The sequence below is a fragment of the Adiantum capillus-veneris genome, chromosome 2 (assembly GCF_014529385.1).
Source record: "Adiantum capillus-veneris isolate H3 chromosome 2, ASM1452938v2, whole genome shotgun sequence".
Lineage (NCBI taxonomy): Eukaryota > Viridiplantae > Streptophyta > Polypodiopsida > Polypodiales > Pteridaceae > Adiantum > Adiantum capillus-veneris.
The window spans coordinates 53369644-53382770 of NC_140932.1; the positions used below are offsets into that span (position 1 = coordinate 53369644).

The 13127-nt window shown below is 47.0% G+C and overlaps 1 protein-coding gene and 1 pseudogene across 3 annotated transcripts in view; one reads left to right on the forward strand and one right to left on the reverse strand.

Moving 5' to 3' along the window:
• LOC147462799 (uncharacterized) overlaps positions 1-13127 on the reverse strand; it is a 51024-nt gene that overhangs the window by 15549 nt on the left and 22348 nt on the right. Inside the window, exon 1 of one of the 3 annotated variants that reach the window (XM_086485604.1) lies at positions 6576-10072. The exons of the other annotated variants lie outside the window; for them this stretch is intronic. Coding sequence (XP_086341730.1) covers positions 6576-7168 — 593 coding nt within the window. The 5' untranslated portion in view covers positions 7169-10072. Of the gene's footprint in view, positions 1-6575; positions 10073-13127 lie in introns of those variants that run through there. 3 annotated transcript variants of the gene reach the window in all.
• On the forward strand, positions 1718-5460 carry LOC147462800 (pectinesterase inhibitor 3-like; annotated as a pseudogene).

A 13127-nucleotide genomic window follows, 5' to 3' on the forward strand; every position in this document is an offset into this window, starting at 1 on the left:
GAGTCACCGTACGCATGCCTCACGGAGGAGATTATGGAGTACTCTACACTGGGTGAAGTCTTCCTTATGGGAGACTTCAATGCTCGTACGCGCAGTGAGCAGTGTGAGGCATATGACCACGAGGACCCAGAGGCACTACACACTCTAGATGAGGAGGCTACTATGAGAGATACAGCAGACAGAGCTCCAGTCACAGCCTACGGACGACACCTACTTCGACTTGGCTCCCAGCACCGTCTCGTTATTTATAACGGGATGGCCCAGTGACCCACCTCAGGGGGCCTGACTTGTATGCCACATGGAGTTACAGAGGGAGGGGGGAGTACAGTCGACTATATTCTGGGACCCAGGGAGGCTACACACCTTATCACATCCTTCACCATTCCACCCATACCCGTCGGAGCCGACCACACATACCTCTCTTTCTCCATCACCGGAGATACCATCCCACACAGCTCCACAGCACACACTCCACACACCACCATCCATTTCACACATGAGCTAGCCTCTCTTTACTCGGCCGAGGTCGAGGATGGCCTATGCCTCCTCCACCCATCCACACCACTCTCAGTTCTCACATCACATATCTCTTCCGTTCTCCACACTTCAGCTATTAGCTCTTTTCCACACACCACTCACACAGGACGCACTCCCCCCCCCGGGACTATGCCTCAGAACCGCTGGTATGATGATGAGTGCAGAGAGTTATACCGACGCCTCCGTGCACGGCGAGCCTTAGGAGAGATCACAGAGAGAGAGGCCAGACGACATATGAAGACGCTGACACGCCAAAAGCGGCGAGCATTCGAAGAGGCACAAGAGCTTGAGCTATACCGCCTATTCATGAGCATAGATAGCGCGACGGCTTGGCGCACCCTGCGCGAGCCACGTCCGACTACAGCTATTGAGGATCCACAGATATGGCATGATTATGCAGAGCGCCTTTATGAGGTGCCAGGGCAGCCTCCTATCCCACAGCCACACGGGCCACGCCCCACGTGCTCCTCCTTCTTTACAGCAGAGATGGTAGAGAGGGCCATACGCCGCATGCAGCACAGACGATCAGATGACCATACTGGATTACAGAGTGAGCACATCATTTATGCGGCCTCCACTATAGCCCCGTTGATTGCACATGTCTTCAACCGGGCTATAGGGGAGGGCTTCCCAGAGGAGTGGACACAGCACACCATAGTGCCTATCCACAAATCTGGCGACACCCTGGACCCAGGGAACTACAGGACTATCATGATTGGCCACACGATGGCCAAGCTATATGGAGCAGTACTTGAGGCACAGCTCAGCTGCTACGCAGAGACCGAGGGTTTACGAGCTCCAGGCCAGGCAGGTTTCAGACGAGCTTTCTCCACCACTGATCACATCTTCGTTCTGCGCTGCCTCATTGATGGGGCAAAGGTGCGGAAGAAGAGGCTTTACTGCTGCTTTGTGGATTTCCGCAAGGCCTTTGACACAGTCCCACGCGAGAGACTCTTCCAGCGCCTTCACAGCATTGGGGTACCAACAGAGATGATTTGGGCCATATATACTCTCTACGAGAGGGTGACGGGTCGAGTTCGTTGCCCAGGCGGCTTTTCAGAGACCATTGCTAGCACCATTGGTGTTAAGCAAGGATGCCCACTCTCCCCGACACTCTTTGGGCTCTACATCGACGAGATCTCCGACTACATACTACGAGCAGGGGAGAGGGGAGCGACTTGGCAGGTACTCCGGTCCACATCATGTTATATGCTGATGATATTGTGTTGATTTCAGAGTCACCCGAGGGCTTGCAACGCCATCTTGAGGCCTTGGACGAATTCAGCACACACAGGGGGTTGACTGTGAACCTTGGCAAAACCAAGGTCATGATCTTTCACACATCCAGTGCAGTGAGGAGCGCTGCCACCTTCACAGCAGCAGGAGGACAGGTTGATGTAGTCACCTCCTATGTCTACCTTGGCATCACATTCACCAGCCTACCAGGACCCTTCACTATGAGGCAGGTTGCTGCTGACAGGCTCACCCGAGGATATGCAGCTCTGACCATGCTAGAGCGGAGATGCCACCAGGCACACTTTCAGGAGCCCCGCACGAAGGGGTGGCTTTTCGACACCTTAGTCACCCCGGCCCTGATGTACTCGGCGGCAGTATGGGCACCAGGATTGACAGCTGACCAGTGGACACAGCTTGAGAGGCCACAGGTATGTATGATCTCACGCTTGCTCCGCAGCAAGAAGACAGTGCCACATGACATTATTAGAGCCGAGCTCGCCACACCACCTATGGCTGTAGAGGCACTATTCCAAACAGTCTGCTTCATCCAGAGGATGAGAGAGCTACCTCCTAACAGACTTACTCGTAGAGCATTTGAGGCAGCTATACAGCTATCAGAGAGTGGGCATGAGAGAGCATGGTACTCACAGGTCAGAGCATGGTTTGAGGGACACGGTCTTGACATGGAGAGACTACCACCATTCTAGTACGACCCCCACTCACCATCTGTTCACCTCTCTCGCAGTGAGAGGAGCTTGGTATTGAGACAGGATCTGTGGCAGCTATACACCAGGAGAGTCTGGGAGTCACCTGGCTTGGGGACGAGGATGTCAGATTACAGAGACCAGTTTCTCACCATACTGTCTGGGGGGTTCATACAGAGACCACGCTATATGGACACATATATGCCACATAGCTCATGGGTGGCGATTGGTCAGCTGAGAGTGGCTTCACACAGGTTAGAGATTGAGATCGGGAGACATACTGGTGTTCCCAGGGAGGAGCGAGTCTGCAGAGCCTGCACAGAGGAGGTGGAGAGTGAGGAGCACTTTGTATGTAGATGCAGAGCATACACTGAGATCAGAGGCAGGTATGAGGCCTTATTCAGAGGACAGCCCACTCTCCGAGAGATCATGGACTCTCGAGATCAGAGACAGCTCGGACACTTCTTACTAGAGATACAGAGCCATCGGGACACACTACTACAGCCACGCACAGCTACACAGACAGAGGGGAGACAGTCGCAGCTCACAGACTTCTTTCAGAGGATTGCCGCCCCTCCCTCACCAGACACTCAGAGGGGAGTGACACTCCCACAGGCGGAGGTGAGCCGAGCTAGACGACGACCACGAGTCACAGGCTACAGGGGCGCGAGCTCCCACCACCGACAGATCGAGGAGATCCGAGCCCGGGAGCGCCATGCCACTGAGGAGCGAGTAGCTCAGATGAGGGCCGACTCGACAGCTTTCATCCGGGTAGCCTTGGCACCAGCCCCGCCCATGTACCACATCTTACATCCCCCCATTTGTACAGGATGGAGCTAGATAGCTTGATGCATTCTCATTCTCATGATTGTACTACCTTGAGCATATAGACATGCATATACCCCTAGAGATAGAGCTCCATCCCTCCTCAGATACTCCCCTACCTACCTACATTCAGTTCAGTTTTGTATCAGTTTTGTTTCATTTGTTTTTCCGATAGACGGATGACATACACACCATGTACATTTGATTTGTCTCATAGGCCGATTTCGGCCTGACATAGACGTTAAAAATCTTTCTTTCTTTCTTTCTTTTTCTCTCTCTCTCTCTCTCTCTCTCTCTCTCTCTCTCTCTCTCTCTCTCTCTCAAAACCTCCATAACTATGGGTGCTAGCCATGCTTTGTTGAAGATCTTCTGTTTCTTGTCCTATCTAGCTCATGGAATGTCTGTGTCAGATAAATATAGGCCACCTTCCCAGCATGAACGAAGGGGCGCAGTGGCAAGTTCCTTTGCCGCTTGCAGAGCTACACCATACCCACAATTGTGCTCTCACATTCTCGGTTGTTCATAAGCTCAGCCCTCATCACCGTTCAATCGGCAAATAGCCACAATCTGCTCATTTGCATTGAGCCACACATCCTCATCATATCAGCTTGCAGGGCATCTTGCGAGCTTTTCACCGCCCTGATTTGCCCCACACACGTACAAAGGGGCACTTCACGATTGCATTGACCTGATGAGAAACACCATGGATCAGCTTCGGTTGTCAATTTCGCAACTCTCGGACCTTAACTTGGCACGCTCATCAGCTTATGTGCTAAGGTCTCAAATCATGGATATGCAAGCGTCGCTCAATGCATCTTTCACATACCAGGATACTTGCTCCGATGAGCTCCACCAGCACAATGTACCACAAGCAGCAACGAAGAAACTTTTGAAGCAGGTGGGGGACACTTCCCCTGCTCTCTCTCTCTCTCTCTCTCTCTCTCTCTCTCTCTCTCTCTCTCTCTCTCTCTCTCTCTCTCTCTCTCTCTCTCTCTCTCTCTCTCTCTCGCTCTCTCTCGCAGAAAATCATGTGTGTGGGGGTGTGTGCCACGCTCTCGCGCAGACGTTGCAATCGATGAAAGCATATATGTGAGAGAGGTGCAAAGGTAAACCTGTACGTCTTTGCATTTGTAATGTGAACTTGCTCGCGGTCAAGAGCTGCAGCAAGAGAGGCAGGATCGAGAGGTCCTAGCAAGGGGACCTCTTGTTCCTGTGTTCGATCAGAGAAGCGCCCTTGCTCCCATGCCCGGGGGTAATTGCTCTGGAGCAAGGGTGACCCTACAGTATGTAGGCGATGATTCAGAGCTAGAACTGGCGGACAACCGCCTCTCTCTCTCTCAGGATATTTTCCTATGACATTACTGGCACGACATAGGAGCCATCCCGGATACTGATGTTTATGTATATGATGCCTCGACTGTTAGAGAGCTCCATTGTATCAGCTCACCCTTTGTATTTCCTATTCCCTTTGTATCAGGTTTCACCTCATCCCTACCCACCATTTTCTTTTCAGTTCTTTGTACTTTTTGTACCCAGACCTGGTATAAGATTCACCACATGTAACCTTTTGGTCTCATAGGTCATTTTGGCCTTTTGAAGACGTTAATATTACATTTCATCTCTCTCTCTCTCTCTCTCTCTCTCTCTCTCTCTCTCTCTCTCTCTCTCTCTCTCTCTCTCTCTCTCTCTCTCTCTCTGTGTGTGTGTGTGTGTGTGTGTGTGCGCGCGCGTTGAGCGCCCTGTCTGCAAGCCACACTAGCCGTGAGGTAGCCGGAGTATTTCTTGCCGCCACGTGGCCGAGGGGGGTGACCGGAAGGCACCTTAGGATTTGTGTGTATGTGTACATGAGCATGCGGGGAGGAGGGACTATAAGAGCTTGAATAAATGGCCACAGGAAAAGCAACAAACCATCAAGAAGGGTCAAAAAGCATAACTATTTTGTGGTGAGAAACTTTGGATTGTTGAGGTAAATATCAACATGTTCCCTTGATGGCTCAAGAAGTTAACCTCAATAAAATAATGTAGCATGTACATTCAACTAAAGGAACTTTAATATTGAAGAAAAGTTATTTATTTACACGTGCAATTTAAACAATGGAAATTTGAAGAAAGTTATAGGTTATTGAGGGAAAAGATTTATTCAATTCATAATTAAGTGTGCATAGAGGGATTTTAAATTACCTGTTGAATGCACGAGCTTGGACGGTGAACGCCTTGGGTTTTTGATAGAAAGACAGTAGAGGTAAAAAGCTCAAAAAAGGTGTTACAATTGCAAAAGCACGAAAACAAAATCTCACATATAAAATGCACTCTGTTCACACAAGTTGTATGCATAAAGTAGATCACTCTTTCTCACACACAAGTGTCAATGCAAGAATGAAGCTAAACCATTTTTTTGAGTTTTTTTCAAACTTAATTTAAAACATTATACTCAATACTATGATAGGTGAGCAATGAAGAAACCCGAGTGACGAAGATCTGCGATTAAGAACCAAAGAAACCCGAAGAAGTGCGCTCAGCTCATTCAGACTCGTCAGCTACAACCAAGCCGATAAGCAACCCTCTGGTTGCCCTCTCCGTCAGTGAAGCACGCTTGCTGCTACATGTAGGGGAATTATCGCAGCTTTGCAAGTTTTTACCTTCGAGCTCTGAGGTATTCTCTCTCTCTCTCTCTCTCTCTCTCTCTCTCTCTCTCTCTCTCATACGCTTATTATTTGGTGAATGAGAAAGGGCGGGTCAGCAGCCAAATTGGGCCGCAATAAAGTTGGCTTCTAATAATCTTAATCAAAACGTCCAAACTATAAAACAAGAGCTTCCCGCATTCAAAATGTTGGCAACATTCCAATTGTTGTCCAACTTCAAAATTTGACTCCAATTGTCACACAAAGATTTCAGAATATGTCTCATCGTTTAGACATATTGCAAATCACAATTGAAGAGGTAGAAGAAAGTGCAGCCGAGCATGAAGAATGTGGCATTGTTCGCTTGAGAAATGCAGGTTTAAAACACCATGAAGAGATTCAACCAATATTGGCGAATGAACAAGCACCACAGAACTTTCTACTTACGGTTGGACAATTGGCTATTCTTAATGACGATTCTTAACGGTGGGGGACTCTCTCTCTCTCTCTCTCTCTCTCTCTCTCTCTCTCTCTCTCTCTCTCTCTCTCTCTCTCGGACACAAAATCATGTGTGTATGTGTGTGTGTGTCACGCCCTCGTGCAAACCTTGCAATCGATGAAAGCATATATGTGAGAGAGGTGGAGGGTAAACCTTTCCGTCTTTGCATCTATAATGTGAACTTGCTGGCGGTAAAGAGCTGCAACAAGAGAGACAAGATCGAGAGGTCCTAGTGAGAGGACCTCCTGCTGCTGTGTTCGATCAAAGAAGGGCCCTTGCTGCCATGCCGGGGGGTAGTTGCTCTGGAGCAAGGATGACCCTACACTATGTAGACAATGATTCAGAGCTAGAACTGACAGACGGCCGCCTCTCTCTCTCTCTCTCTCTCTCTCTCTCTCTCTCTCTCTCTCTCTCTCTCTCTCTCTCTCTCTCTCTCTCACACGACACGCAATCTTTCTTTCTCTCTCTGTGCACACTAAGCGTCTTGGCTGCAGGCCACACTGGCCGTGAGGTAGCCGGAGGATTCTCTTGCCACCACGTGGCCGAGGGGGGATGGAAATCCCTCCCGACATCTCACACAGCAAGCTCTTCAAGTACGTTTTGTGCTTTACAGTGTCGACCAAGGTAGTACCAAGCACGACCAAGGCAGCCCTCCTTCTGAGTAGTGCCGAACGTGAAGACTCGATGCCTGATTTGAAGGAGACAGCCAACACCATTCCTACTGTCGCATTTATTGAAGACTCCATGCCTCATTTGAAGAAGACAGCCACCAACACCAATCCTGCTGTCGCATTTATTGCAGAGTGTTATCTACAAAAGAATTTGTAGCATTTGCCTTCTCAAGGGGCTTTTGTTCAGTTGCTCGAAGCTCCGCCCATGCACAAAAGCGGAAGAGGAGTGAGTCTCTAACCTTGGTGGGAGGATTTTGTATGTGTGTGTGTGTGTGTGTGTGTGTGTGTGTGTGTGTGTGTGTGTGTGTTTACTCTGGAAAATGTCCCAATTGATCTGCCGTTGGAGCCCAAGTGGATCAGCCCTCGCTTCGCATCCGCTAAAAACAGCCCAGAGCTTCCTGACCTTGACCTTGCCTTCAAGGTGCACACGTATGTGATTGCATTTGGAGAGACACCCTTGCTTCGTATCCGCCAAAAACAGCCCAGAGCATCTTGGCCCTTCGTACAAATGTGCTGGTTAGCCTCACATCAAAGAGTTGCATGTGTTTGATCTATTCGCTTGGACCTCCATTGCAAAGTCACAATCAGCTTCGTCATCCCTTTCAACAACGCCTACAAACTTTTCCCAAAATGTACAATCATAATCTGATGTGCGAGGGACACCCTTGCTTCGCATCCGTCGAAAACAACCCAGAGCTTCTTGAGACCAAAATGTTGCAGTCATTTGGTCAATCATTCCACTCAAGCATTGTCGTGTGCGAGTAATCATTTTCGAGGATCCCAAGTTGAAGTACTTCTCTCATAAAGTCATTCAGTAGAATACTGTCAGCACATGAATATCCCTGAAACCCAAAGGGAAATTAGTGACTTTTATTCCATCAAGGTAATCTGTGACAAAGGAGTAGAGTAACTCCCCTCTTGTGCAATTCCGTCTGCACCAGATTCAATCCGCTGATCTGTGGGAAATCTTGGAATAGCCACAACTAAACTAAAAGCGTCGAGGTAAAGTTCCAAATCTGAGGAGTATCCTCCTCCATCCAATTCGCATTTAATGCCGGATGGTTCTTAACTAAGAACCACCGTTCACTTTACCTTTCTCTTTCTTGTCTTGGAAAGCCAGTATCTGTTCCTGAACGAGTATCTTCTCGCTCTTTTTCAATCCAGGTTCACCAAGGAGCTATCACCGCTCCACCATCATCATCATTTTATGTATAATCGTGTTATATGCTCACAAATAGCAAGTTCTTCCTTACAACATTTGTTTCATCCAAAAATTCAAAATCTTCTTCCGAAAAGTCTTATTTCATTAATTTATACAACAAAATAATGCTAATTCATCCATAATGTTCTATCAAAAATCTGTTCTGGAACAAGAATCTTCTCGTCCCACTGTATTTCCATTCTGTCAGTCGTCTTTTGTCACAAAATGGTGGCGTGGCTAGCCCCGGACACACCCAAAAAGGGCTGATACATGGCACAGTACGGAACCCCCCGCAATATGTGCTGACATGCTGACAAGGCCTACCGTACAGAATTCCGGATTTTGCGGCGAGATTTGTGGAGCTGCTGAAATGGCATTGCGTACAGATTTTCTGAAAATCCGCTGGCTGAATTCACTGGCAGATTTTGGGCCTATTACTTTAATTTGAGAAGATTTTAAGTTTAAGTGCTTTTGGGGCATCCCTTGTATCTATAAATTAGTGGGCAGGGCCTCACTTCTCAAAGCATCTGGATGTAGAGTCTGAGAGTGAGCACCTACCCACTCTCTTGTACTTTGAACACAGATTAATACAAAAAGAAATACCGAAAGGGGCACCAGTCTTTGGGACCAATACCTCTTGGCACGGAACTACGCCGGGCTGTGTCGACCTAATTGTGAAGTGTGAACTGTTTTGAAGTGAATCTCTGCTGTGTCGCAAGGAATTTTGAATTTGGGTGTCTAAGTTTGTTACAGTGGTATCAGAGCGTGGCCGATTTCTCTTCTACCGGGAAATCCGATCCTTTTCTCGCAGCACTTATGGATTCCAACGGAAATCAGTCAATTTCTTCTGCATCTACGAATGCGGCAGGAGATCACGGAGAAGATTCTCATGAGCAATCAGAAGTGTATGGCCTACTCAGTCTGAGATTGAAGAGATGGAACGTCGACAATTGGTTGACGAGGCAACAAAGCAGATGATAAAAATTGCGAAGGATCCAAAATTTGTAAAATTTTTGACTCAGCAATCTTTCGCAAAAGTGCACACTCAATGGCAAAAGGCCACAGATTCACCCATCAAACCGACACTCAAGAAACCTCCTTCTCCGAGGATGTTTACAGAGCAAGAATTACAAGAGGTGGTTCAAACACAGATCAACCGGCTTTTGGACGCAAACAATAAAGCCAAAAAGCACGAGAAAAAGCATAAGAAAGGAACTGACTTCCCGGGTTATCTGGGTCGTCAATCTTCCTTTGCATTGGCGAGAAAGCAGAAGAAGCGTGTACGATTTGAAGGGCTACCAAGTTCTTCTTCTTCTTCTTCTTCTGATAGTTCTTCTAGATCTTCTGACTCGAGAGAAGACAAAAAAGGGAAAAAGAGAAGCAAAAAGCAAAGCTTCGGAAAGGGCAAGAAAAAGGCAAAGAAGCCTAAATTTCGCCCAGTTTCTGACAGTTCTACAGAGGACTCATCCTCAGATGGTTCAGACTCCGACGATCACATGTTTTATGCAAAGAAGAAGCATTTTTATAAAGCCAACCAATATGACTTCCTCGAAGATAAAACTAAGAAAGTAAGAGAATTCAAAGAAGGTGGACAGTCAATTAAGTTTGACTCTTTTTCTGGATTTCGAGATGCTCCGAGGGCTTTAGCCTTCATACAGCAGTTTGACATAGCTTTCTTTGGAGGGCATTACTCAGAGCACTCCAAGATTCGGAGGGCTACATCTTTATTCAAGGGAAATGCTCGAACATGATGGTCCACCCTGCTACTGAGAAAGGAAGTTCCGGTTAAATGGTTAAAATTCAAAAGGCTTTTTATTTCTTCTTGTCTCACTCGGGAGTATGAACGAGATATTCGAATTGCTTGGAATCATCTTCGGATGGCCAAGGGAGATTCTCTGGACGTTTATTGCGAGAGATTTTGGAGCTCTTTTCTACCAGCTTCTTCATTTAAGAAGGTCTCGTTTAAAGAATAGATAGAGAGGTTTTGTTGCGGACTTCCTATAGAGATCCGAGACTACTGCTTGGAACAAAAGTAAAATTCTATTCAAGAATTGATGGGTCATGCGAAGCAGGGTTTTGTTATTCATTCACGCAATGTAACTTACCCCACTGATGAGATCTTGACTCAGAGAACCCAACAGACTTCTGATAATGAAAGTAGAAAGAGAGAGAGTTCCCAAGAAAAGAAAGACAAGGATTCATGACCCCGGCTCACTCTTCGAGAGAGGGCAAACTACATCAAAGCGGGGAAGCGTTTTGGATGCAGGGAACATGGGCACGTCTCTGCAAGGTGCCCTAAAAAGGCACAGCAAGAACAGAATGAAGACAGGCCAAAGAAATCGAGAGCAGCAGAGGAACGTGGCAGAAAAAGCAAGATGAAAGCAGGACTGGTTCCAGATTGCATGGGTACTGACCCAAGCACGATTGACGAAAGTACAGAACTTTGTCGAGCTTGGGGCAAAGTGAAAGTTCAAGAAGCCCTGATTTTCTTTGATGGAGGAGCCAAGGCCAACTTCATTTCACCTGAATTGGCAACGCGGCTTGAGATTACACACGATCGGATGGGACCACAAGCAAAGGCAGCTCTAGCGGCACCCGGACAAGACGTGGCCATTACACTTGTCATTGGCAAACTTCGGTTGCATTGTCAAGGGTATTTGGGGCATGAGGACTTCTACATAATGCCCTTGGAAGGTTGTGATGTCCTCCTTGAATTCCCTTGGTACCACAAGAACAACGCCGTGGTCAATTATCGGGCAAAGAAAGCGACATTCACAAATGAAAAGGGCCGAAAAATTGTACTTGATGTGAAATTGAAGGGCAAGTCTGTCCCTATTATATCGGCTTCGGCCGTTTCGAAATTAATGAAATCCAATCTATTTGTTTACTCGATCTTTTTGAAAGAGTTAAATGATGAACATAGGACAAAAATGTCTGAACTTGATAAAGAACACCAAAATTTTCTCCACACTCATGCCAATTGCTTTTCTGAGGGCCTGCCAGACGAGTTGCTACCAGCTCGTCCCGAGGATCATACTATTGATCTGATACCTGGAAGCACACCACCGAACTGGCCACCTTACCGTGTGAGTCGAGCCCAGAATGAAGAGATTATGAACCAAGTGAAAGACCTCTTGCAAAAGGGTCTTATCCAACTAAGTAGTTCACCTTACTGCTCTCCGGTGTTGTTGGTTTTAAAGAAAGACGGATCTTGGAGAATGTGCATTGATTATAGAGCTCTCAATAAAATCACTATCAAGAACAGATTTCCGATTCCGAGGATCAATGATATTCTTGACAGATTACAGAGATCCTCTTGTTTCAGCAGGATCGATTTGAAAAGCGAATATCATCAGATCTGAATCGCGCTGGGAGATGTCTACAAGACAGCTTTTCGGACGAGCTTCGGTTTATATGAACTTTTGGTGATGCCTTTTGGCCTTATCAATGCTTCAGCGACTTTTAACCGAATGATAAATAGGATTTTCAGAGAGTACAGATCTTCTTTGATGACATTATAGTCTTCTCCAAGGATGAGGCAGAATATAGACAACATCTGCTACAGGTCTTTCAGGCATTGCGAGATCACAAGTTGGTGATCAATGCCAAGAAGAGTGAATTTTTCTTACCGGGGATACACTTTTTGGGACACATCGTCCCAGCAGCAGAAGTACAGATGGACCCGGAGAAGATTGAGACTATACGTGATTGGTCCGATTTGAAGAATGTCCATGAAGTTAGAAGCTTCTTGGGCTTATGTTCTTACTACCGACGGTTCATTAGAAAGTTTGCAGAGGTTGCTTCCCCTTTGCATGTCTTGACATAGAAAGGAGTCTCTTTCTCGTGGGGACCCACAGAGGTGACTGCCTTTCAGACCTTGAAAGAGAAATTGACTACGAGACCAGTTTTGACTTTGCCAGATTTGCAAAAGTGATTCAAAGTATATTGTGATGCTTGTGGTCGTAGTCTGGGTGCGGTCTTAATGCAAGAAGGCCATGTCATTACCTATGAGAGCCGATTGTTTTCAAGGCCGGAATTGACAACACAGAGTTATGAAAGAGCTTTTGGCGATTATCCATGCTCTTATTCAGTGGCGACATTACCTACTCAGAGCCGATTTTACGGTCTTCAATGATCATCAGAGTTTACGCTACTTCTTGTCACAGAAGTAGCTTTCGGAAAAGCAGATGCGGTGGGCTAACATCTTGTCATAATTTCATTTTCAGATTGCCCATGTGTAGGGACAGAAGAACTTGGTGGCATATGCTTTGTCCCAGAAACCGTTAGTCTTGGCTATTTCCGCAATTCATCATAGAAGCTTCGAGGACATGGTCGATCGGTACACCACAGATCCACATTTTTATGATGTATTCAGTCAAATATAGAATAGGGAGGTAGTAGCGAGGTATTCCATTCAGGATGGCTACTTGATGAAGAAAACGATGTTGTGCGTTACACGGCCGTTGAGGGAAAAGGTTCTAACCGAATGCCACTGTCCACTCACCGCGGCATTGATACCACCTTGAAAGGTGTGGAGCGTTACTTCTTTTGGCCGAGACTCGAGAAGGATGTGGACGATTTTGTACGCAGTTGCTTGGTATGCCAGAAGGTCAAGTTTGACAGGCATAAAGCACAAGGATTGTTACAGCCTTTATCCATTCCACCCGCCCCTGGGAAAGTATTGCTATGGATTTCATTTTTTATCTCACGAAGACAGAGTGGGCACAATGGTATCTGACAGATTTAGCACGCAGTGTCACGTGACACATCCCAACCCTATGTGTCCGTGGACAAGCTACACCACAGCAGGGTTCAGTCAGTCCGATCAAGTTA